The 23298-nt window shown below is 49.4% G+C and overlaps 3 protein-coding genes across 14 annotated transcripts; 2 read left to right on the forward strand and 1 right to left on the reverse strand.

Moving 5' to 3' along the window:
* Positions 1–347: 347 nt before the first annotated feature.
* Positions 348–16549, forward strand: LOC122365568. Of its 7 annotated transcripts, none has more exons than XM_043336894.1 (12): positions 348–384; positions 4332–4545; positions 4864–5001; positions 11266–11427; positions 11936–12143; positions 12630–12774; positions 13173–13369; positions 13561–13651; positions 13889–14053; positions 14341–14549; positions 14948–15142; positions 15594–16549. In XM_043336894.1, the coding sequence occupies exons 2-12, from the start codon at positions 4500–4502 to the stop codon at positions 15754–15756; spliced, it is 1719 nt and encodes a 572-aa protein (XP_043192829.1). In that variant the 5' UTR covers positions 348–384; positions 4332–4499; the 3' UTR covers positions 15757–16549. The 7 variants fall into 7 exon arrangements, with proteins under 7 accessions (XP_043192829.1, XP_043192827.1, XP_043192825.1 ...); XM_043336892.1 differs by having other exon boundaries at positions 369–395; XM_043336890.1 differs by lacking the exon at positions 348–384 and adding an exon at positions 386–413.
* Positions 16550–16902: 353 nt separating this feature from the next.
* Positions 16903–22883, reverse strand: LOC122365569 (serine/arginine repetitive matrix protein 1-like). 6 transcript variants are annotated; one of them, XM_043336898.1, is made up of 8 exons: positions 22137–22882; positions 21773–21896; positions 19806–19925; positions 19336–19452; positions 18949–19032; positions 18594–18704; positions 18107–18220; positions 16903–17767 (listed from the first exon to the last, which is right to left on the reverse strand). In XM_043336898.1, the coding sequence occupies exons 2-8, from the start codon at positions 21844–21846 to the stop codon at positions 17185–17187; spliced, it is 1203 nt and encodes a 400-aa protein (XP_043192833.1). In that variant the 5' UTR covers positions 21847–21896; positions 22137–22882; the 3' UTR covers positions 16903–17184. The 6 variants fall into 6 exon arrangements, with proteins under 6 accessions (XP_043192833.1, XP_043192832.1, XP_043192831.1 ...); XM_043336897.1 differs by having other exon boundaries at positions 21773–21919; XM_043336896.1 differs by having other exon boundaries at positions 21773–22882.
* On the forward strand, positions 22004–22696 carry LOC122365575. Its single transcript, XM_043336906.1, has one exon. The coding sequence runs from the start codon at positions 22004–22006 to the stop codon at positions 22694–22696; it is 693 nt and encodes a 230-aa protein (XP_043192841.1).
* Positions 22884–23298: the final 415 nt, after the last annotated feature.

Consider the following 23298-nt stretch of genomic DNA (forward strand, 5'->3'; position numbering starts at 1 on the left):
GCCCCCCAAGCACTCTCTGCACCCGGCTACGGGTGTGCTCCCTAGGGAGCAGTGGTGCGCTTCAAGGGAGCAGCCCGCATGAGATAAAGTTGCCTGTCCAGTCCGGATCGAGAGTTGCTGCGTGGAGGAGAAGGATTTGAACTTGATCTGAACATCCTGAGGATGTAAACGACGGACGGGTGTTGCGTTCACACCCGTTTCCCCGTGCCTTTTAACACTGGTTGCGGCGGGCGGCCGGCTCCCCTCCTTAGTGAAGATATCCGCGCCGCTAGATGGCAGCCCGCTCCGCGGGTACACCGATAACAATGGGAAGCGGGGAGAGTTGCCGATCCGTTAGGTGATCCGTGATCAAACAAAACGCTTCTGTTACAAAAGTGGTTCCTTGTGCGTGGGATGTGTGTGTTGGGATTGTGGTCAGCGATGCCATTCCTTGGGATTTGTCCCAAGATCTTGAGATTTGAACATTAACATTGGGATCTTGTGATTTGCACTGCATATCTTGGGATCTGGCAGAAGCTGATTTCACTTTGTCTTCTCATGCTGTCGAATGCTTTTTCCTTGGTCGATAATAGATTTAGGATGGATTTGCACTACGGACGGTTAAAGGAAATAGTTCACTTTCACGAAATTATTTTTTTTTGCAACGGATTTATGATTTTTTATGTTCAAAATAATCAGCAAATAAAATAAAACCTTTTTATAACAAAAGATTATTTTCTATATTTTGATATAGGAAGAACTTTTCAGTTTCTGTAAGGCACAGTCGCGATCCAGTATGAAAAGAGCATGGTTCCCGAAAATTCTTCAGAAACAGAGAAATTATCGCAGCCACCGGCATTTGGGCGATCTGCTCGATCTGATAATGTTCCCCTGAATGTCCTAATTGATCAGTACGAGAATTTCTCTAGAGTTCTCGTAGATAATTTCTCTACTTTCTGAAGAATTTTCGGGACCCATGCTCTTTTCATACTGGATGGAAATATATGCAAGGCACACATCCTCAACGCAAGACACCTTTTTCGAGACGAGAAATAGAATATCTTTGCCTAGGGTGATCGTTGGGCTGTAAAAGCTCCTGATTTATGCTCGTCTCAGCCCAAGCTACCGAACTGCTATTCCAGTTCAAAACCCATGTTAAAAAGTGAACTATTTCCTTCATTCAAACATATTATATATATATATATATTATATATATATATATATATATATATATATATATATATATATATATATATATATATATATATATATATATATATATATATTATAATATATATATATTATATATATATATATTATATATATATATATATATATATATTATATATATATATATATATATATATATATATATATATATATATATATATATATATATATATATATATATATATATATATATATATATATATATATATATATATATATATATATATATATATATATATATATATATATATATATATATATATATATATATATATATATATATATATATATATATATATATATATATATATATATATATATATATATATATATATATATATATATATATATATATATATTATATATATATATATATATATTCAAACATATTGAAGTAACGGACGAAGCTTGCGATGTTTCTAGCCGGCATTATCTTCCCGAGATCGCAGGATTATTTTTGTACCATTACTTGTTATGGGTATAGTAGCAGCTTTCAGTCGCTGTTCGCAACTGGCGCTCATTTGTTTAATTTCCAACTACCGATCAACGGGGATGGGTGGTTTGGCGGCATGATGGACGACGGTGAAAACAGGGCGCCTGGGGCGATTTGATCAAGGTTCGTGAAATTTACACGTGACGTTTAGCATGTAGATTGTAGAAGGCACACGAAGGGGGAGAAGCTACAAATGTCACGTGACTAATATGCCCTCCGGCGCCCTGTTTCACCGGCGTCCATGATGTTGGGTGGCTATGAACAAGGCCCTATATACCTCGTATATACCGCTATGAAAAGCTTTTACAAACATTATGCCTAAAAAAACATTTCAGAAAGCGGCTCCCGCACAAAGCGTTTCATTTTACGGTTTTGCTCTATGGAGGCTTATCCGTTGACCGCGAACCAAAATAAGGGCAATTTGTCTTTGACCTCGGAAAAGTGTCTGGTCACCTGACCTCTGGGCTCTGCTGGACCAAAAATAATCAAAGCGTAACATTGCGACCTTCACAACACTGCTGACGTCTTGTAACTATATAGTCCAGGGGACGAGTTAGGTCCTCGTTTAGACCCCCTCGCCATCGCCGGCTTGAAAATTCATGGGCCCCAGCGGGCACTGGCTTACGCGCAGATTCACAGCATAGGCTTTTCGATTTCAGGATTCACATAAGCTTTTAAGAGCTTGTTTTGGAGCCCATATTTCAAAACTCAGTGGTGGAAAACACTTAAAATCAGCCTGACCTCACCTGACCCTAGCTTCTCCAAATGTGTCACGAGACAAATTTTGAAATAAATCCAAAATGCCACAGACTTCGTTTCCAAGAAGTTCTAACAGATTCGGACTATGTGTTTTAAGTCCTTGACCCACCATTGACGGTCGACGAATGACCTGACCATAATATCAGATACCACCGGCTTCATGTTGTCTAGGCCAGCATCTTCATTTTTCGTGAAGCTCTTATACTCGGTCAGGAACCGATCAGCTGTAGGAGTCCGATCGACCCCCTCCCCCTCCCCTCCCCCGGCCTCTAGGTACATTAGCTGCTGTAAATACGCCAATAAGGACAAGGGTGGACCCGAAGAAGAGAAAGTTTAATACTAAACAGTAAACACACTAATATGTCCAAAATAAGCTATGGATTTACTTGGGGTACTCCTAAGGATATTCGATGGGTAGTCTTGGGATTTGAGACGAGAATCTTGGGAAATTCTGGTCGAGATCTTGGGATGGAGCAAAAATGTGGATGGCATCACTGATTGTGGTGTGCTGCGCAATTTTAATTTTGATTTGTTCGCGATATGTACGTGTTATGCATGCTATTTTTTTGTTTTGTTTGCATGTCTGATGAAAATAGGTAATATTTTGACGCTTGAGCTTATTTTTTTCTTTTGAAATTCACAGGTATACTGTCCGCTGACGAGCTTAACCACTGACGAGCGACAGCTTCATAATATGTTGCACTGTGCACACCTAGACACCAAATTACTTCTTAGATGTAAAATCGTGTGCTGAATTCGAAATCAGCTTCAAAAACTACATACCCTACGGATGTCTTGATGAAAAAGCTGAACGAGGCTACCAATGAATAGTGATAAACGACCTTGACCTTGTGGCCTTCGAGTGACATTGACAATGACCATGGTTGTAGTTCATGGTAACACACTGCTGTATTGGTACTGCATTGATGGGTGTTGAGACGAGGCCGGCATGACACTTCAGCATTGCGAGCGTCTGAGTTTGTTGATGTTTCCATATTGGAAACACAACGTGTTGCCAGTATGCTGTAGCTCCCAGCACACAGAAAGTTGGGACGGTGAAACAGGACCCCTGATGCATCAGTCAAGCACCATTATGCTTCTTTTTTGGTTTGGCATGCTTCTTTTTACAAAAGTCTGGAAACATAGATGCTGTGCTTCAACATAGGCCAAATAGCAATGCCACTCTGACGTGATATCAAGAAACAGGTCGCATGTCTCGCCATGGGCACGGGGCCTGGACCCTCAATCTGTTCTGGCTTTATCATTGCCCAGTTTGCTAGTCTTACTGCTTAATGCAGTTAAAAAGTTAAGCTTATCACTGGTAGATGATTGCAGTGGCACATTCTTCCTGAATCTAGTATGACTGCTTCTTACCAGCTGTCAACTGGCTTAATCCATGGGGGTTGAATGGACCTCCCTCAGCCTTCACAAATATCTCATGCAAAAGTGGTGGTTGAGACAAAAGCTTTATAATTCTGATGTTGATTCATGATTAATTTTGTACACTCCCTGAAAATTTCAGTCATCTGGCTGTGATGACATATGACCTCTGACCTCTTTCTTGTGAACATATCAGGCCAGAATGGAGGTTTGATGTGTGTTAGTGCACCTCATCTGTGTGTTTGCAGACTTTTTGTTATTAGAAACATGCCAACATGTGTAATCATGCTTATCCCATGAACTGTTGTGGGCTATAAGGGTACATGAATGTCACTTTAGGTGAAGGTTATTAGTTTTTTGGTGGCCAAGGTATTTTATGTGAACATTGTGTGAAAAACAGCCAACTCTTGTCTTACCTCTGGTTATGCAGTTATCCCAGCAGTGATCTCTTATACAGATAGGAACTAACCAAGATAAAACCATTTTTCAGGTTAATATTTTACCTACCTACCTTCATGTAGCCTGTAAGAGAAATGTCAATGAGGATTATAAAATATTCTTACAAGTAGTAGCCTTTTAGTTTGTTCTCTCATTTGATGTTCTCTGAAATGATTCATGTGTGTCACCTTTGATAAAAGTTAACCTAAACTTCAAGAAAATGTCAGCATGTGAAGATGCCTACAGAGTTCTTGGACTCAACTCAGGTAAGAAGTTAAACATGGTGGCTTGGTAACCCATCACCCTCTAGTTCCTATCCCAGATCTCCATAGTACATGCCTGGATAGATAAAATAAATTGGCTTGTAAACTTACCACCCAATGTGATTGTGACCCCTTCCCTGGTATTGTGAAGTGGAATACATGCAATGCTTTGTCATGATGTTTTATAGGACTGTTTATTTTGATTTGCTGTAATGTGTAAATATTTTTTTGTGCTTTTTATGGTCATGGAGAGAGAAACAACGCAAGTATATGTTATAGGTACCTTTACTTTTTTTTAGAGCACTGCCCTTTCTGTCACAGATGCAACCTTCAGAGAGGTATGGTACATGTACAGATCAATCCTCGATGGCGAGGACACGCGGTCCAGCGGACGCAAGCGCACCAACATGCCGGCCGTACACTTTGCCTTCCAGACGATTCTCAATCAGCAGACCGACGGTGAGTTCCTTCATGTCACTCTGTGGTGTTGTGAACTGAGCTGTACCAATGTTTCCCCCAGTTTGTGCTCGCCTCAATATTATTGTGTATTTTTTTGCAGTATAAAACTTATGCCGTATTGTGCTGCGTAGCTCAGCTTTTAGCTGCGATAGTTCACTTCCTCTCCATGACCAACGGATTGGGCTGATAAGTGTCACTGAATGAATACTGAAGGAGGAATACTGAATAAGTTAGTAGGAAAGGGACTCTGTGTGAACCACGCTCAGCTCTTGCTCGCTAGATTTGTTGGGGCTCTGAGAAATTCGCCCAGAGATGGTGGCGGCCGGTTGTTAGGAACCCGCCCGGGGTCTTCCCTCTGATCCAGCAGAGCTAGACTTGGGGTCTCCCTCTTGTCCCCCCTCGTGTTTACTTGTCCTGTAGTGACGCAAAGGACTGCGTGGCGCGTGCTATTGGCAGTGACGTTAACTTGGTGGTAGCATGACAGACCGTAAGGCCTGAATCCTTTGTTGATTAGGTACCTATCGTTTTTGCATAGTGTGCTTAGTGCGTTGGAAAGCTGCAGTACATTTCCATTACGGGCTGTAATTATCTACAGCTAGCGTGGCTTTGCATCTCCTACTTTTGACTTAATTTCGGTGGGTCATTAATCATTATTGCACTTTTTACTTTCTTAGCTTGGTGTTTTCACTGATTTATAGTAACGCGATGTGTGTACACTTTACATACATTCTATTGATCATTTTCGATATGGTCAGCTGAAAGACGGGCCTTGATTATGCTCGTCTTACTTAACCCTCGCCCGTATTGGTGTTTTTCCAGCCGCGAACGTATAAGGGGGGGGGGGGGTCCGTTGGACCCCCCCTTGCCGTTTCGCCCCTGATAGAGCTAGAGCTTCGCGGAAAAAACGAGCGTGTTGCCCGTGACGAGAGGAAGCCGATGATACCTAATTTTAAGGTCCTAGGTCATTGGTTGACCTTGCAGCAGTGGCGCGGGAACCGGGGGGGGGGGGGGCTAGGGGGGGGGGGGCTGAGCCCCCCCAGCTTTTCGGCTGGGGGGGGCTCGTAATGTATTTGAGCCCCCCAGCTGGAGGAATCGAAATCGGAAATCTACCAACATAATTTCATAGATTCATACATAGGCGTGGGAACCGGGGGAGGGGGCAGTGGGGGAAGCTTGCCCCCACAACTCTGCGGCCGTGGGGGCGGTGCCCCACAACGTTTCATGAGGCCAGGAACCGTCGGGCAGCTTGTCCTCCCCAAATTAGGGGTTGTGGGTCACAAAGGAAGAAAGCATGTAAGTGAAAAATCCACCTATTTCACTGGCTCGGCAACTCATTTGGCAGATTAAAACCTTTACTCCAGGTTGCCAAAACGGTAGTTTCTTCACTCAGCTGAGACGGAATACCTCACTTTTTGAAAATATTTTCGTTTTTTTTTTTTGTTGAAAAGGCCAAGGTCTGAAAAATAAGTGGCCTAAAACCGGTGAGAAAACTAGAGTTGGGGGTACCCTAGGTTGATTTCTATTATGGTTAAGCCCCCCAGTCTGGAAGAAGTTCCCGCGCCACTGCCTTGCAGGTCAGGTCAGTGACTCAAAAGTCGGGAAAATCGGGACCTGTTAGAACGTCGTAAAGTGTGGCTGCTATGGGGTTTTTCGGGGCACTGATCACGAATATCATGTTAGTTTTGATCACAGATGATGTCTTTATGCATTTAGTCCAGGTCGGGTCAGGTCAGGTCAGGTCAACCAGTAGGGGTCCTGCCGGGTATTCCTAGTAGGTGTCAACCGCCTCTGACAGCTTCGTAACATGTTACGAAGGCACAAAAACTACTTCGTAAATGTTCATATGGTTGCTAAATTCGAATTCAGCACCAAAAACTGGCCTAGAAACATGTAAAACTCGAAAAAGTGAACCGAGGTCACCAAAGGTCAATGACCTGACCTGACCTTCAGGTGACCTTGACACCCACCCTAATGCATGGGGGCAACATCATATCACATGTTTGAACGCTTGAAACCACGAAAAGACTGCAAACGCGCGGCTAATGCGAGCCGACATACGCCGAATCGCGATTCCGGCCAAACATGGTCTCGAAAAGTAGGTCACAGGTCAAAGGTCATTGGGTTCAGGGTCATGAAATTTTCAGGGTAGGTGTAAAATTGATTAACGCGAGGGTGCTGAAAGTTTCGTCGCGATCGGCAGCTTTTTACGCGAGTTATTCGCGAAAAACCATGGGGGGGTCCGTTCGACCCCCCCCCCCCTATACGGGCGAGGGTTAAGTCATCGAGTCTTTGCGGAAAACAAAATACCGGGTAACCAGGTAAAAAGGAAAAAGCTGGTGCAAGAGAAAGTTACTAAACATCAAAATTCAGAAGTTTATCTGAGGTAAACTTGATGAGGCACTTCTAAAATAGAAGCTAACGATAGGTGTCGCTAAAATTAGCTCGTGATTGTATATCATCTTGCATTTTGTGAGCAACCGATCACGAGATATGTTCTTTTATTATGACAAAAGGAATGCTGCTGCACAAAGTAATTAATGGCGAGTGATTGTAGAGCGTCCTGGCCACCTATGCAGGCCACAGTGCAAACTGTTACAGCGAACTATGTGTACGGTCGTGAATGTCGCTGGTACCCTCGTCCCTCCCCCTCCCGAGGTTGCCACTGGCTCTGTGCCGCGGTTAGGGAGGGTGGATGGTGCACGTCGGAGCACCTGCTGGGGGGATCGATGGTCAAGGTGTAACCAGGGCCGGCGCGCCGCCACCATACAAAATACTAAACGCCGCCGGTGAATCGATCCGCCGCTGTTGCAAACTGTTAACCGGCGCCCGGCTTTCTACACGTGTCTGACGTTATCGGTCGGCTGTGTGACGTCGCGCTGTCCCAGTGCGACGTGGGCTATGCGCTGAACGGTGCAGCGCGGCGCGGCACCCAGGACCAAAGTCCGTGCTCTCGTGATCTCTCCGGAACAGTCCAGTCGACGTCAACCGCCGCTGATACACTGTATGAATGAAAATATTTTGTATGAAGTACCCTAGCCCATTGCGGGCAGTTTGATTAGATCTGCTGATAATGGTAGTGGCGAATGGAACATCGGCGGATTTGACAATGTTGAAGCTTAACTGTGGCTGGGAGTTTCCTATTTAGTATTTATGTACGGGCCTGATGGAACTGCGCCGCTCCGGTCGGCCCTTTTGGCCTTCGCCATGTGCCGGCCGGCGCGCGGTATGCACTTGTGGCGGGTCGCTATCGCGCCTATTGCGACCCCGACGGGCCGGCTATCTGCAGCTGCACTGTCCGCGGTGACCGCGGTCGGTCGGAGCAGCCGTCGGCCGCGCCTGGCACCGCCGGGGCCAGCGGCTCGGCGGCCGTCCGTCTGACCGGCGCCGGCCCGCCGCCTCTGTGCATCGCCGACCGTTTGTCCCCAGAGCTGCGATGCTGCTGTGGGGAGGATACGGGGCAGCGGGCACACTGCGACGTGCGGGCCGCGGCGTCACGGCTGACCGCACCGGTACAGCCCGCCTCCTCTCCCCTCCCCTCTGCTCCCCTGGCGCCGCCCGTCTGTCACGTGACGGCTGAGTTATCGTCCTCCGACCGTGACGGCTCGCATCACGGCTGTCCTGACCGCCTCCGAGCACTCCGTCGGCCGCGCCTTGGCAGTATACGGCGTGGCTCGCAGTGCGATCTGAGGGGCTGTGCAACGGTCCTTTAGGTAGGCATTTTGAACTTTTTTTTGTGAGTGAATACTATAGTCAGTCCACCCTTTTTATGTAAAGTAACCAAGTTTGGACTGTCAACAAGTTTGAACCTTAGAAAACCAAATAAGCCGTAATTCGCTGAAGCTACCGCCACTGTAATAGTTCTCTGTGGGGTAGTCTGTAGCCTGGCCGACCGGCAGCAGTGCGGTCGTCCGCCAGTTTATCACTGGGAGGGGGATGGGAGGGGGTCGCGGGAAACACCGCACATGCCCGTCGCCCCGGCGAGGCTCGGGGGGGGGGGGGGGGGGTGTACTTTGCCCTGCAGCGCCCGATAGCAGGCGCCGGCGTCTCAGATAAACGACCCAACAATGGTGCTTCATGGTCGGTCCAAGCCAGCGCAGGAACTCTGCACTGATTTCCTGTAAACATTGGATTATGCGAGCAAAGTTTGATTCTGAAACTGATTTTTGTGGAGGTTTGAGAATTGATAATTTATAATCAACTGTTAAGCAACATACGGCAAGTGTTAAACGGTCAAACGTGGATAACGAAAAACAGTTGACACTTGACATATGTGCTTTCAAGAGAGATACTGGACATGTAATGATTAGATGTTCAAAACGCATTAGTATCCTTCGACGAGTAGGCATTGTACTTGTTTTGCTTCGGGCTTTACCATGAAAGAGTTCACTCCACGGGTAACAACGCTTACTTGCGATGTTTCACGACGTCCTGAACTGAGCATTTATTGAATGGAAGTGCTTCCTGGCTCGCCGGTCAATAGGAAATGTATGGGTCACGCTCACACCAGCTAATGCATCTGGGCCCGGTCCTTATAGACACTTGGCGGGTAACACTGTGACCTAGTCAAAAGTCGCACTTGCTGGCGAGTTGAAGTCTCGGTTCCCTGTTCCCGGTTATTTGGTCATTTAACTCTAGGCTACCGACGTAATTTAGGCTGAACGCCAGACTGTCCAAATGGTGAACGGGACGGCCCTTTCCGACGTCTGTGTGGTCGAAAGTCGATCCGCCTGTGACTGAGCACTGAGCAGTGACTGGGCCGGTGGGACGGGTCGGTAGACTATGTTCGTTGGGGCAGGTCGGCAGACAATGCTCGTTGGGTGAGTTAACCAGACTGGAGCAGGCGGAGCAGGCTACCGGACTGGGTCGATGGGACAGGTCGCCAGGTAGGCTGGTGTAGTAGGTCGGCAGACTTTTTAATGGGGTCTGGGGACTAGGTTGGTGGGACGGGTTGGGTTGCTGCCCAATGGGGTCTGTCGGCAGGCCAGGTTCGGTCAGTGGCCAGTGCCTCAGTACGAAAGGGCGCCTTCTCTGCCATCCATTTGTCCTCCGCCCAGTCTGTGCGCCACCGGCCGCCGCTCAGCCGGTGCAGCACGCAGCGTCCGTCACGGACAGCCCTGGCCACTCGGTCACATCTCCACACCGGAATAAACAACAGGTGGTGGGTCGTTAGCCCATGCTCGGCTGACGCGGCGAGTGGCCGGGCCGCTCGTCCTGCAGCCTGCGGGGCCGTCCCTTCGGCCGGGAAGTGGCACGATTGGACGGTCAGAAGCGTCCGGTGTTATCGGCCGCGTCTGGGTGGGTCGCCTGACTGAGAGATAAGATTGTCACATACTTTGTGGGTAGATATTCCGTTGTCTTTAACTGACCTGTGCTGGTGGCCACTTGATTCGGTGAGCGATAGTCTGTGTTATGCAGTTGAACCACTTGATACTGAGACGTGCTTACTCAGACGGGCATTATAGTTATGTCAGCTGCCATGCCAGTAATAGATTATGTGCCCACATGAGTGTGCACTGCTAACAACTTACATTAGCTGAGCGTTGACATCGATACAGACATCCACTGCATGCACTACCTCAATTTTACGCTGTGCTTATTGTGGCGCCCCTAAGCATACACCTTTATCATGTCTCGTAATCGTTATTCGATTAGTCAGTCCGAACCAAAAATGCACACTCTTATACATCCTTTAGGCCGTATTACAAAGATGAAATTATGGGGGGGGGGGGGGGGGTCAGCAGGAACCATGCGACCCCCCCCCCTTTCCTGGTAGCGGGGCCCCTGGCCTCTGCACTATCTCGTTGTCTGTCAGACGATTTCAGATCAGCCGGGTGCCTATTTGACATGTGCCATGTCTCTAGTGTGTAGGTGTATTATGCGTCGCCAGTTTTTGTGTGTTGGCGCATATTTGGGGATTCGTCGCTATTTGTGTGTATACGGTGCCTTTCTTGGGCCTCCGTCAGGTGTTGTGTCAAGTGGATGCATTATATATGTGTCTATCTATAGTAGTGTCTGTTCAGTGCACTTTGTTCGTTTAGAGACGGGACAATGGGGTGTCGAATTCAGGACTGCTGGCCGCCGGGGGAGCACACGTCAGCTCCGGTAGCCGGCTGAGAGGCACTGCAATGGTTGAATGCGTTACTCAAACTAGAGCGTATTCGGAACCTTTGACCATACTATCGTCATACGTTTCTGTGGGTGCGCTATGTGCTTTGTGGTACCATTGAAACACGCCGCTGATTGTTAATGCTCTTCTGTCTCCAGGCCCATTATTTGGTGACGAGGAGAGCGAGGATGACTACTATTACGATGACGATGACGACGATGACACCTATTCGGACTACACGTGCAACTGTCCGCACCGTCACCACTTCACCGACGACCAGCTGCGCGAGACCAAGTTCAGCCGGCAGCGGCCGCGGAACGGTGAGTGACCCTCCCTCCCCTCGGCCCGTCGGCTGGTGTGGCCAGCCGTGGATCTGATGCCCTAATTGACGGCAGTGGGTCGTGGGTGTATGTTAGGTGTCAATACTGGGCACGCCGGCACAATACATCAACACGGCTGCTTCCTGGGTGTTGTAATGCAGCGAGAGGTCGCACGGACTACGGGCTGGGCTGGTCAGCGGGGCTGGACTGGTCGTGAATGGACGGGGATCGTGTTTCTGGGTAACACTGGAGGGTATGAACCTTTGCAGATGCGATTGTCTGTCACTGGGTCGATGGGGTTGAGGACGGGGGGGGGGGATGGGATGGGTCTGGTCGGTACTCCTAGCCGTCCATATTGGGACCCACCAAGTCGTATTGGTACCTTTTTTACTACGCGCTGTATGTTTTGCACAACTGCTGATGCGAGCAAACAAGGGACATGCTTGACGCCGGTAGCTGGATTGGTGAATTGTTCTTCGGTGCGGCTCTGACCCTGCTGCCGTTTCAGAGGGGTATCATACGAACACGGATGGAGCGGCCGTCGAGGCGAACGCTTCCAAACTAGTGAAGGAAGAGGAGGCGCAGAAAAACGAAAACAAAAAGAGCGACGCCAAAAAGAAGAAGAAGAAAAAGAAAAAGAAGAAGCCAGTTGATAATAGTTCCACTTCGGTGAACGTTAACAATAACTGCAGTGAAACGCGTAACGAGAATGTCCAGTAAGTTCGACAGATGCTCCGGGTTCATTGTCTGCGGGCGATAATTTACGGATGCTCGTTTTCCACAGGATTTCGATGTATTATCCTTACTTACACATGTACAGCCGCGCTTAGCGTTTGATTTATTCAGCTAAACGATGCGTTACACTCAATCCCCTATGAAACGTTGCGCGCCTTGCCTATTTTGTGTTCATTCCAACGTGTAGAACATTCCGTCTGTCATGCTCTGGAATGCAGTAATAGTAGAATCGCCCCACATGTAATGGTTGTGTTGCATTACTTATGCCTGAAAAGTTGTGCAAATTCACCTCAAATGCTTTGCGGTTGCAAACGCGCATAAATTTTAAATACATCATGGTGCTTTCGAATGAATGAAATTATAAATATTGATACACTATGCAGTGTACATTGTACATTGAGACATTGTACATTGTGCTGCTGTTCGCTCCGAAGCCCTGCTGACGCCGCCACGTGTGCGCTGCCCAGGTCTGACGAGGATACCGACGGTGAGGGCCTGGACCTTAACTCGGCCTTCGCCAAGGCGTCTGGAAAGGCCGCCCAGGAGAAGGTGGCCAGCTCCAACGGCAATAAGACGGAATGTCGCCGACCGTCCAGCCGCCCGGCAAACCACGTGAGTCTCCTCGCCTGTCTGCCGTGGACTGGCGTCGACGGTACGGTCTGAGAACACTGGCTGCCGATTGGAGAGGCCGAGAGACGGGGGTGAGGCCGTGTCAATTGAAGGATACCGACCGGAATTGAAGGAGTCTTCACTTTCAGTGTTGGTACTCTACCAACTGAGAAGTGCAGTCGGTAGGCACTAAAGCCGGGACCACTGGGTGCTGGGGACCACCAGGGCTTGGTAGCACGGGATAAGTGGAAAGGAAACCGTAAACGCGCTCCGACGGGAGGAACGGCGTGCCTGACTGGCTCGGGTTGCTGTCCGCTCGCTGCTGTCGTACCGTGCCGACCGACCCATGACCAGTGACCTGTGACCGCTGACCTCTGATCCCTGACTTCTGATCGTTCCAGGCGTCCTCCGTGGAGCCGCCGCCGGCGCTGCGGCTCCAGGCTCAGGCGTACGCCATGGAGGGCAACCAGCTGGCCAAGAAGGGCGAGTTCCTGCGCGCCGCCAACGTCTTCACACTGGCCATCAAACTGGACGGTAACGACCACCGCTTCTTCGGCAACCGCAGCTTCTGCTTCGAGAGGCTCAAGCAGTACGATAAGTGAGTCACTCGGGAGTGTCGGGAAACGATAGGCTGGTGATGATCTCATTACAAACGGACTTTGTAGCGGGGTAGATGGCTTATAGTTTTTCAGCAGCCTGCATGTGTCCTAAGAGTGTTGAATACTAAATCGGTTGAGGATTTCAAGCGCGTGACTCAGAGCTGATGTTGTCGCGTCTGTCTTGTTCCAGGGCGCTCAAAGACGCTGACCGTGCGATACAGATCGATCCGTCCTGGCCGAAAGGCTTCTTCCGGCGGGGTCGCGCGCTGCTGGGACAACTGGTGAGGCGCGAGGGGCTCCCGGCAGCCTCGATTGAGCTACTTGTCACTGCTGCTGGGAGGCGTGCAAATGGAAAGAATTGACACGCCGCTTTGAAGTACATGTCGTTATACCTTCAGTTGCCAATGTTTTTTAGAAATGTTAAGTTTTTAGGGTGTTTTTTACAGCTTTACAATCAGGAAGGCGGTTTTACAATGTTAAACATTACTTTAACCCTGACTGTTTTTCCCGCTCTCCAGAAATATGCGGAAGCTGAAGAAGCTTTTCGGCAAGTACTTAAACTTGACAAAAACGTGGACGAATGCCATCAAGAATTGGAGAAAATTAAGGTGTTCAAGTTGATGCAGATGGGCTTTCCGAGGGACAACGCCAGAGCGGCGGTCCGACAGTACAAAACTGAGGAGGTGAGAGGCACCCCGACTAGCGGGATCCCTCCAACGAAATACAGTTGGGTGGACTGCCATTGGATTCAAGGTAACACAACATTCAATAAGTTGTTTAACAGATCTTCAGGGTAGTACTGTTCTGGCAGTTTTCACGGCTTTCGATTGGTTCATTACTAAGGGAAGTTAATGGGGACGTGCCGAGCTCTTCAGTCTTACACTAGCGTTCCCTATTGTTTTTCCTCTGCCTACCTGTCCCCTTCCCAATGGCTGTCATGCTCCACTGCTGACTGTTCTGTCGGTGTCAGGCGGCGCTGGATGCCCTGCTGCGCGGGGACGTGCGCCAGCTACCGGACGACAGTTCCGACTCGGAGGATGACACGGGCGAGCCGACGGCCGCCGGCCGGCCCGTCGACCCCAAGGAGGACCCCTCCAACGTGGAGGGGCTGCGCTCGCTCTGGGTGGGCAATATCATGCAGACGGTGACCGAGCGCGACCTGCGAGACCTGTTCGCCAGGTAAGTGGACTGATCCGCTCCGAGGGACCCGCCGACCCGTTTTTGTTGCCGCCGACATCCAGTGTTAGTTTCCACTGTGCGGGTCTCAGGTCTATAGGTGTGTGCTCCGTGCTTCTGGCCGTGGGTTGTTCGTACCTTTAATTTGTATTTCACTGTCCTCTGGTGGCGCCCCCATAACGCGCCAACATCCGATTGATCTGTGGCTGATACACTTTCCTATGATCTTTCTCTCTGTGTCCCGTGACCACACGCCGTTCCTCGTGACTATGACCCTTTGACCATACCCGTTCTTGTGCTTGACCGGTGTCCTGTGACCACAGCCGTTCCTGTGACTGTGACCGGTTTCCTGTGACCGCACGCGGCCTGTGAGATTTGACCCGACCCCGCTCCGGTCGCAGACACGGCGCCGTCACCAGCGTGCGCGTCCTCCCCGACCGCTACTGCGCCTTCGTCAACTTTGGCGACAAGAAGGGCGCCAGTCTGGCCATGCAGCACCTGCAGGGACTGGAGTTCCACGGCAACCGGCTCAAGATAAAGTTCCCCGACAACCCAATCGTGGACGGACAGGCTAAGGTGGTGATCGGCAAGAAGGGGTGAGTGATCAGTGGTGACCGATCATGGGCAGGGTGCTGTGATAGAAGGTAGCTGGGTGCCTACTTGGATGTGTTATCTTAGGACGTGATATGAATGAAGAGGCGCGGTAGCTAATCACTATTTTTCCGTGCTCAGTAATGGGTGCAGTGTTCAGCGACCGTGCGTACAAAACGCTCGTTTCTCTGGGAATATCGTGGCTAGGTATGTATTTGCGCCTTGGTTGTTAGTGTGGCCGCATAGTTTGGCAAAAAGGCATATATAGCATTGCGTTGAGTAGCGACCTCTGCAGTCTGCAGTGCCTTGAAGCTGAGACAGACTATAAGATGCTGACCTCCAGTGAACCTACCGGCTACCAACCATCCACTGCCCAATTGCTGTGAATGATATCTGTCCTGACGGCTGACACTGCTCGCGATTGGTCCGCTGTGACCCTCTGCCGTGTTTCCACAGGCCAGTGGGCGCTGGCGCCGGCGGAACGCGCAAGCTCACCGGCCCCGTGGGCGACGGCGAGTGCTACTTCTGGCGCACTTCCGACTGCTCATACGGCACCTCCTGCAAATATAAACACATTGCCGCCAACAAGGGCATCGACCGCAAACCGTGGCGCCGCTGATCGCCGAGAGCCAGTGGACTGGCGGAGAGAGGGCGGAGAGTCAGGCAGAGTGAGGGCGTCGGCAGGAAGGGCGAGGAACAGTGAGAGGTGGGACGGACGCTCAGAACCCGGGGACCAGTGTGGGCGGCCGTCGCCAGCCGCTCCGCTGCGGAAAGGTCGCTCCGGAGCTCATCCGAGGGAGGTGGGAGCGGCGGCGGCGGCCGCAGTATTGTGATCGTGTCGCCAGACTTTCCAGTTTGATATTGGCGTGTGCGTATGTGTATATCTGGGGGGGGGGGGGGTGAAAGAGTTAAATGGGTTGTGTCGCTGTGTGGCAGCGCTAAGCGTCTGTGCCTCTTTACGAGGCCGGCACGAGCGGGTGTGTTTGTTCCGGCGCGCGCGGGGGTTTGTTTCTGTGCGACTGTGTGTTTGTTTCGGTGCGACTGCGTGTTTGTTTCGGTGCGACTGCGTGTTTGTTTCGGCGCGCGCGGGGGTTTGTTTCGGTGCGACTGTGTGTTCGTTGCGGCGTCCCTGGCGTCTGCAGCAGTTTGTATTAGCCCAGAGACGGCGCCAAGTGCCATCGGCCTTCCTTCCCCGGCCGAACACGGCCGCCAGTGCCTTGCAGGTACGCTGTGAGCGGCGCTTGTTGACATTATCACCCATACACTCTGAGCGGGGTCGGTGTTTTATACCCTGTTTTTGGAGCCGCCGCCGGGCCCGGACGCGCTATCATCAATCCGGCGTGAACCGGCCGCTGTACGGTGCCTTAATCTAGCAGACTTCATTCGGGCTCAATACAAGTGTCTGACCCGTAGTAGGTGGCTGTTGGTGTGACGTTTAGCCGGCAGTATGGCGGGCTGCCTGCCCGGGACGACCGAGTTGGTACACTGGGGACATCTGTCGGGTGGACGTATCAAGTACGTCTTGAACTCTGGAAGTGCAAAGTTTTTTTTTTTTTTGGAAATGCATCATTTGGCCTAGAATATTTTGAAAGACAAAATTTTCCAACGGCAGTTCCTGTGCAAGCTAGCCGACCCTCCAATGTGCTAGTCTCTCTTTTAATTGCGCCAGTATAGCCGTAGAGATGAGCCAAATTCACTTGCTCTCTCAAGACGCGAAATTCTCAGACTTTGTCCAACGAGCTTTATGAGGAGCCTACGTCAAACATGAAAATCATAGAATGTATTGAACGTGTCGCGTCCACAAATACATAATGTTCTTAAGACAGATGTAGCTCTACGCCTGTGAGCGGCTTGCGATAAAACCTACCAAATGCTCTTGGCTACAAACATTCGAGAACCGCTGCTGAAGTTCTCAACGGGATTCGACAAACGTCCGATAAATCCATTCGCACACCACCTGCATCAAACGCTCTCAAGTCCGAGGGCGTCTTGAAGTACGAGTGGCGGTGACGATCTGTCTTTGGCACGCGCCGTGCGTCACAGTCTTTCAGATCGGTGCCCCGCCCAACTCCTCCACCAGGCCCTCGACGTCATCTGCCCAGGAGAAGGACGGGTCGTACTCCTCGCTAGGATCCTGGTTCTCGTCCTCCGACTCCGGCTCCTGTTTCGCCGCAGGAGGCTCCGGCTCCGGCTCCGGCCGCTCCTGTTTCACCACGGTTTGCTCCAGATCCTGTTTCGCTGCGTCCGGCGGCGGGCTGAGCCGCTCCTGTTTGATCAGGTCCGGATCGATCGGCTCCTGTTTGACCACCACCGGGAACGACAGCTCCCGTTTCGCGGCTCCGGGCTCCTGTTTCACGTCCTGTTTCACTGTCCTCGTGTCCTGTTTGAGGTCGACCGCCTTGGGACGCTCCTCTGTGGCGTGGTCGCCGGCCGCCGTGTGCTCCTGTTTGATTGTGGCCGGCTCCTGGGGCGGCTTCCGTTTCACGGCGATGGGCTGCGCCGGCGGCGGCTTGTCGCTGTCACGGCGCCGGTCCGGCGTGCTGGGCACAGACGCCGTGCCGGCCGACTCGGAGTCAGAGCCGATCGAGTCAGAGTCCTTGCGACTGCGCAGCGCGGCCAGCTTCACCGGACTGGAAACACAGGTGACGGGCGGGCGGTGAGTGCACGGTAAGGAGCAGCAGCACACACCCGCAGCTATGGCAGCACTGAAGCTAAGAGTGAACCTATTCTCGAAAGATTATAACGGACACTGAAATCATTGTCATCATGCATTTCCAGACAATACCAATTCGACAGCATTTAAGACGTGGATTAGACGGCATGCGTTTTACCTCCACCTACATCAACACTTTACATAAATATTAGAACAACTTTGTGTGTAGACAATGAAAAACGTTTCTCGTTTGTTTAAAAAAAAAAACTAGCGCCCGCCCAGTTCCTTCCGGCCCGTCCGGGACACGTCCACTCACTCGTTCCAGTAGTGTAGGTGGATGCGCCAGTTTTTGATCGCCGAGTCCCAACGACGCCGGCTGGTCTTCCGCGTCTTCACCGGGGTTCGCGGATGGAACGGCTCCCGCTTGTGCCTGGCGGGAATACAAGCGTGAAAGTTATAAGAATTCGCAATAGAATGACCTGGCCATGACATTGGTCTTCACTCTCACAACGCCACATATAAACACCAACTTAATGACACAAAAATAAGATTATCGTATCATCATAGCAACATCGAGAGGGAAAAGAACCGTACTTTCTTTGAACACCGCCATTCGCATTGCAAACATCTAAAACCCCGATAAACCGACTGAAATTGCATATCATTTAATTTCATTCCCACCAGTCACCACTAGTTACGTCGAACCTGAACACACGTAGCAGCAGTGAGGGATAATAAAAGAACAACGTTGCACCAACATTAATTTTTGCAAATTAAGCCCATTGAAAAGCTAACGGACTTACTTTGGGACTGTATCGATATATTCCTGGTAGCAAAGCGTGTTCTTGCCGTAGTCAAGCTGCTTTTGCCTTCTTGCCAGTATAACAGGGTCGGTTTCTTTTTCGAAACGAGTCCTGTAGGAAAGCACCGTCCAATTAAGGTAAAAAACGCACATATTTAAAGACATCTGACGACAAAAAGTGTCTTTCTTTGGCTCACTACTTCATTTGCACGGGATTGGAACTGCATGATAAAACCGTGTACCCATGAATGATAAAAATGCATGATAAAGCCGTGGAAAACAAAACATTCGTATCTGTCGATATTTTCTTGGATTAAGTTTCCACCAATGTACCGGGTTAGTGGCGCGGGACTGACCTCTCTGGCTGAGGGGCGTCGTTTTCGGTGGACTCATTGGGCCAGGACGAGCTCGAGTTGCGCCGCTGCCGAGTGCCGCGCCTTCTGAACGGCGGAGACAGAGGACCCCTGGTCTTTCTTATGCATCACCATCATATTTTACAGTTCAATTAAAAGCAGTTACCCAGTTCTACACAAATAATACCATTTAAAATACAAGTTACTCACCCAAACTAATGCATCCGTTAATCATACAAATCAAAACATACAGTTATCGCGTAAACCTGTACCTCTAGTTAATGATAAAACATGTATGATAAAACCGTGGAAAACAAAACATTCGTACCTGTCGATATTTTCTTGGATTAAGTTTACACTCGTGTACCGGGTTAGTGGCGCGGGACTGACCTCTCTGGCTGAGGGGCGTCGTTTTCGGTGGACTCATTGGGCCAGGACGAACTCGAGTTGCGCCGCTGCCGAGTGCCGCGCTTTCTGAACGGCGGAGACAGAGGACCCCTGGTCTTTCTGCGAACGTGCGGTACGCAAGACACATTAGCCGAGGCGTACTCAAGGCAGACCATGATATCGATAGAGGGGTGAGTTAGCCAGCTAGCATCAGGCTATCAAACGGTATGGTATCTTTGAAAAACTAAACCGAAATAATCTGAGTTTAATGTGCCAGAGGAGTTGATAAATAAAAGGTACAAGAAAGATCACAAAGCGGTACTCACCACTTAATAATTGCAGCTTGAGCTTATGTTCAAATATCTAGTGAATTATTATTAGCAAGTGAATTTAACCCATTAAAAACCAGCAGAGTCCAGCAGACTGTCCATAATTCATGGAAGTACACTGCTCTAACATATGCCCGTCAATACCTGTTGTCATTGTCGGGCGATCTGGATCGGGAGCGCAGCGACGGGCGCCGCTCCTCGTGTCGGCGGCGGTGGTTCAGACGCTCCCGGAGGTCCCTGCCGCGCTGCTGCTCCACGTGCGACCTGCCGCCCAACAATGACGCTGCACTGTCATAACCAGGACATACCAAGAGATGATTATGATGATTTGGGGATTTGTGTCGCTCAGACTACAAAGGTCATTGGTGCTCACACTGAGAATGGTTTGCTTTCATGGTTTCATGGTTCATTTCATTGTTTGCATTCTTTTTCATAATAGCCATATTTGGTAAATAATGAAATGAATGTTGGTAAAAGCATGAAACAACTACATACTGTGCTGAGCATTACTGGGATAACAATGATAGTGTTCAACTTGAGTGTTAGGTACACATTGGCACAATCAGCTGTACCAAGTTTGAATTGAAATTTCATTCTGAATATTTTGTGCATGATAAATATTTCACATCCCATACCAACACAAAGAATGAGCGAAACATCTCACTCTTACTGTGAGTCAGTGAGAGAAAAAGGAGGGAGGGGAGAGAGGCAGAGAGTGAGGCAGGGAAGCATAGAGGCAAAGATAGAGGTGAAAAGAGACATGGTGATGGGCATAATGGTAATAGTGGGGTAAGAATAGGAGAGATAGGTATGGCAAATGAAAGTGAAAGATGGGGATGGTAAGAAGTGGATAGGAATTGGAAAATACAGTGACAAGTTACTAGAACTATAGTTCTTTTTCAAAAGTGGCTTGGCTTCCAAACATTTATTTATTTAGACACTCACCCTTCAGCCAGAAAAACAAAACAAAAACATACAGTTGGCTGCATACAGTGATGTCAACATAAAATGCCCATATTTGCAGAAACGTTTTTAATGTGAGTATTTCACCACAAAATCAAAAATGAAGATTTAAAGTCAGAATTTTCAGGCAGATTCAGAACTCGGATGTTGCCAAAACTTGTTTTTTATAAATTTAGTCCGAACCTTTTGATAGGAAGGATTCACAAGGACAGCGCCACCGCTAAGCACAGCTTGTTGCGGTGACCCTGCCTCTACCCTCCGATCGCGCAATTCCAGTTCTATGGCAGAATTTAGTCCAAAGTTTAATGTGCGCACATAGCCGCACGCAGCCGGTCCTCTCACTGACTTTGCCTGGCTACGGCCTGCCACCAACCGCAACCATACCTGTCAGGAGGCCCATATATGTCAAGCGCCCGTCGCACTTCGAACCTGGACTGTTATAACCGGGAACGCGTGCTCTCACCACACTGAGTCCAACGGCAACGCTCTACCAAATGAGCTACGGGACCGGCTTATATTAGCTTTGAAAATAAACCTGGAGCCAACCCACTTTTGAAAAGCAAGCCACAGACAATATCTACACCTACTTGTACTTACATGCTCAACAATGAGATCAGTGATCTGAAATACAGGAAACCCTTCAACTAAATTAGGTAGGTATATGCTCAACCAACTCAAACTGAAACTGCTTGGCAAATCAAATTGTAAGTTATACCAATTGATTGAGGCACACTGTATCATGGGAGACGGGCGCGTAGCAACCCCAACGTCCACGGACCACGACGGAATAAATACGTTTCGTCCAAGGCCCTGTGTTCTATATACCGGGTGTTCCGAAAAAAGTGTCACGATTTTAGTCACGTGCGATTTCCGTAAAAATTGTCCGAAATAGTTTGGCTTAAGATATGTTGCTCACAACCCTTGTCGATTTTGGTGGACAAAACGGTTCACCAAAATCTACGATGGTTTTCTCGCCAGAACAAAAAATCAAAATCGTCCGATTATGGTTCGAGACGAAATCGTACGTCACCGTCCGCCGCCGACTTCGACGCGAGTGTGACATGGAAACTCGAGATCTGCCCTGCAACAAACTCATTGCAAGGTTTGTTAACCATTTTGAGACAACAGGTTCAGTCCTGAATACTCACAGGGGCAGCAGCGGCAGGCCAGCATCGGTTTCAAAGTCCCCAGAGACCATCGCGGCCGTGCGAAATTCCGTCATTGCCAGTCCCAAGAAGTCGCTCCGTCGACGCTCTCAACAGCTCGGACTTGCTAAAACCAGCGTAAGACGCATCCTATGCGACGAGCTAAAACTGTCATCGTACATAATATCCACCAGACATAAGATGACGGATCGGGACAGGCAAAAGCGGCAAGTCATGTGTCAATGGATCTCCAACAAGATGGAGAGGAACGCGCGGTGGGTGAACCGAGTCTGGTTCTCAGACGAGGCTCACTTCCACCTGAACGGTGCGGTGAACAACCACAACAACACTTTCTGGGGTAACTCACCACCGGAAGAAGTAACGGAGAAGCAGCTGAAGGGCCCGAAGGTCACTGCCTTCGTGGCCTACAACGCCACTCACGGCCTCCTCGGTCCCTACTGGTTCGAAGAAGATGGCCGGACCGTCACCATCAATGGCGAGCGCTACCGCGAGGTCATCCGGGAATTCTACGCGGATCTGACCGATATGCTCACCGATAACCAACTGCAACAGGCATGGTTCATGCAAGACGGAGCTCCGCCTCACACTGCGCGTGAGAGTATCGAATGCCTTAAGGAGCTGTTCAACGCTCGCCTCATGTCTCTCGGCACCGCCCATGAGTGGGCTCCCCACAGCCCTGATCTCAACCCGCTAGACTTTTGGCTGTGGGGGGCTGCCAAGGACACTGTGTACGCAGGCAAGCCCAAGACACTGGTCCAGCTTAAGCAGAACGTCGAAAGATACCTGCATCAAGTCGGTCCCGAGACTCTGACGAAAGTCGCTGAGAGTTTCCAGGCCAGAATCAAGACGTGTCTCAACCGCGGTGGTGCCCATATCGAGAACGTGAACTACAAGAAGTTCGCGTAAACTTGTGATCGCAGGAACTCCTCTGCCCTCTGGCAAGGAGTTATAGCACTGATACGAGAGTAACCTTGTTGAAAAACGACAAACGTGAGCTTTCATATGGTGTATGTTTTAATGCGTTAATACTTGTCAAGCGTTTATAACACACGTTTGAAACTGTGACACTTTTTTCGGAACACCCTGTACTTTGGTTTCGTCCTTGCGTTTAGTTACAAAGGCCAAGCGCAGCCAAGCGTAAGTTATCGTCGTGTACAAAAGATATTCCAGTTTGTGACGAAGCTGATTATAATTGGTCCCGACTCTTGATGATGCTGATCTACGTCATATGAGTGGTCAGTTGGTATTTATCGACAGCTGCAGCTTTTACAATCGAACACATTTTTGGCGCGATTTATCCGCAATATTATGAATGTAAAGCGCCAGTTTGGCTTTGACTGCCATATTCGCGGGTGAAGTTAAAATGATACCATATTTCAGACGGGCAAGAATTGTGGCAAGTTCCTGCTTACACTCACATTTCCCAAGCATGTAAAATGTAAATATTATCTTTACCTGTTCAACATCCTCTCAAGGAATCACCTCAGAACTGGAAAATCATCATAACA

The sequence above is a fragment of the Amphibalanus amphitrite genome, unplaced genomic scaffold (genome assembly GCF_019059575.1).
Source record: "Amphibalanus amphitrite isolate SeventyFive unplaced genomic scaffold, NRLGWU_Aamphi_draft 000749F_arrow, whole genome shotgun sequence".
Lineage (NCBI taxonomy): Eukaryota > Metazoa > Arthropoda > Thecostraca > Balanomorpha > Balanidae > Amphibalanus > Amphibalanus amphitrite.

Coding starts and splice junctions, on each gene's coding strand:
- LOC122365568 (XM_043336894.1), top strand. CDS start 4,500: ATGTCAGCATGTGAAGATGCCTACAGAGTTCTTGGACTCAACTCAG. Junction 13,652..13,888: donor GCGCGCTGCTGGGACAACTG/GTGAGGCGCGAG, acceptor CCCGCTCTCCAG/AAATATGCGGAAGCTGAAGA. Junction 14,550..14,947: donor CTGCGAGACCTGTTCGCCAG/GTAAGTGGACTG, acceptor CTCCGGTCGCAG/ACACGGCGCCGTCACCAGCG.
- LOC122365569 (XM_043336898.1), bottom strand. CDS start 21,846: ATGACGGAATTTCGCACGGCCGCGATGGTCTCTGGGGACTTTGAAACC. Junction 19,926..21,772: donor GGCCTGCCGCTGCTGCCCCT/GTGAGTATTCAG, acceptor GTTGGGCGGCAG/GTCGCACGTGGAGCAGCAGC. Junction 19,453..19,805: donor TCGCCCGACAATGACAACAG/GTATTGACGGGC, acceptor GCACGTTCGCAG/AAAGACCAGGGGTCCTCTGT.
- LOC122365575 (XM_043336906.1), top strand. CDS start 22,004: ATGTGTCAATGGATCTCCAACAAGATGGAGAGGAACGCGCGGTGGGTG.